Raw genomic sequence first — 1,424 nt, 5'->3', positions numbered from 1 at the left:
TTGTAAAAACACTAGACAGATAGTCAACGGGATCAGTAAATACGGTATTGATATCTTAGGAATTGCTGAAACAAGATGGACAGGTTTTGGTGAGATACGAACAGCCGACAAATAATGCATATTATTCGGGAGATGATGAAAGCCATGAGAAAGGAGTGGCAGTGATTGTAAGTGAGAAAGCAAGGAAAAGTCTGATGGAATGGAACCCAATAAATAATCGAATAATAAAAGCTAACTTTTTTCTAGGTTTATGAAATTGACCATCGTACAAGGATATGAACCCACAAATGATGCCAATGGAATGGAAAAGCCCAATTCTTTAATCAACTCCAAAAAGTGATTGACAAAGTTCCTAAACATGACTTGTTAATTTGATGGGAGACATGCACGCCAAAGTAGGGAAAAGAAGGACAGAAGATGAACGTGCCGTAGGAAAAGAAGCGAGTGGTGAACAAAATGAAAATGGAGAACTTTTTACATCCTTCTGTGAATTAAATAACCTCATCATAGGAGATAGTATTTTCAAACATAAGGAAATTCACAAAATAACATGGATCTCCCCCGATGGAAAAACAAAAATCCAGATTGATCACATTGCTATATGTAACACTTTCAAGAGGACATTACAATATGTAAGGGTTAAGAAAGGAGCTGATGTACCTTCAGACCATTTTCTGCTAACCGCAGTAGTTAAATTAAAGTTAGCAAGAAATTCCAAACTAAGAAAGAATAAGAAAATTAGATATAACATTGATAAACTAAAGGAAAATAAAATAAAAGAGAAATTTACCAATGAACTGAAGAATAGATTCTCGGTTCTAGAAGAATCAAATGAATGATGAGGAAAATAAGATTGAAGCGAATTGGGAAAAGTGTAAAGAAGTCTTCAATAAACTGCAAAATATATTTTAGGAGTGGCAAGTGGGAAGTCATACAAAGAATGGATTACAGGAAATACATTAAAACTAATTGAAGAAAGAAAAAAGAGAAAAGAGAAAATTAATAATTATAAGTCAGAATAATTACGTGGAGAAGATCAGTAGCAATACCAAGAAGTAAATAAGATGGTTAAGCGCTCTGCCAGAAATGACAAGAGAAACTACTATATCAGTTTAAATCAATTCGAATTTCATGTAAACATGGGAGAAACCACCGTGCAAGAAATCATGGAGGCAATCAAGATCCAAAAGGATAGAAAAGCAAGTGGGAAATGATAACATTAGTGCTGAAATGCTCAAAGCTGACCTAAAAACATCAGCAACTATACAGTATAAACTGTTCAATTTCATATGGGTATCTGGGAATGTTCCAAACACCTGGAAAGAATCACAAAACGTCAAAATCCCCCCCCCCCAAAAAGGTGATCTCACAGAATGCGCCAATTGGAGAGTAATCAGCCTATTGTCAGTACCATCAAAGATCTT

At 34.8% G+C, this 1,424-nt stretch overlaps 1 protein-coding gene across 1 annotated transcript; it reads left to right on the top strand.

The window, feature by feature from the left end:
• The first annotated feature begins 383 nt into the window (after window positions 1–383).
• Window positions 384–839, top strand: LOC150106448 (protein CFDP2-like). Its single transcript, XM_090393002.1, has one exon. It carries the CDS (start codon window positions 384–386, stop codon window positions 837–839), a length of 456 nt encoding a protein of 151 aa, XP_090249128.1.
• Window positions 840–1,424: the final 585 nt, after the last annotated feature.

The sequence above is a fragment of the Typopeltis vanoorti genome, chromosome 5, assembly GCF_054136105.1.
Source record: "Typopeltis vanoorti isolate ZY-2024b chromosome 5, IOZ_Tvanoo_1.0, whole genome shotgun sequence".
In the NCBI taxonomy this organism is placed as follows: Eukaryota; Metazoa; Arthropoda; class Arachnida; order Uropygi; family Thelyphonidae; genus Typopeltis; species Typopeltis vanoorti.
This window is presented reverse-complemented; position numbering and strand designations above follow the sequence as displayed.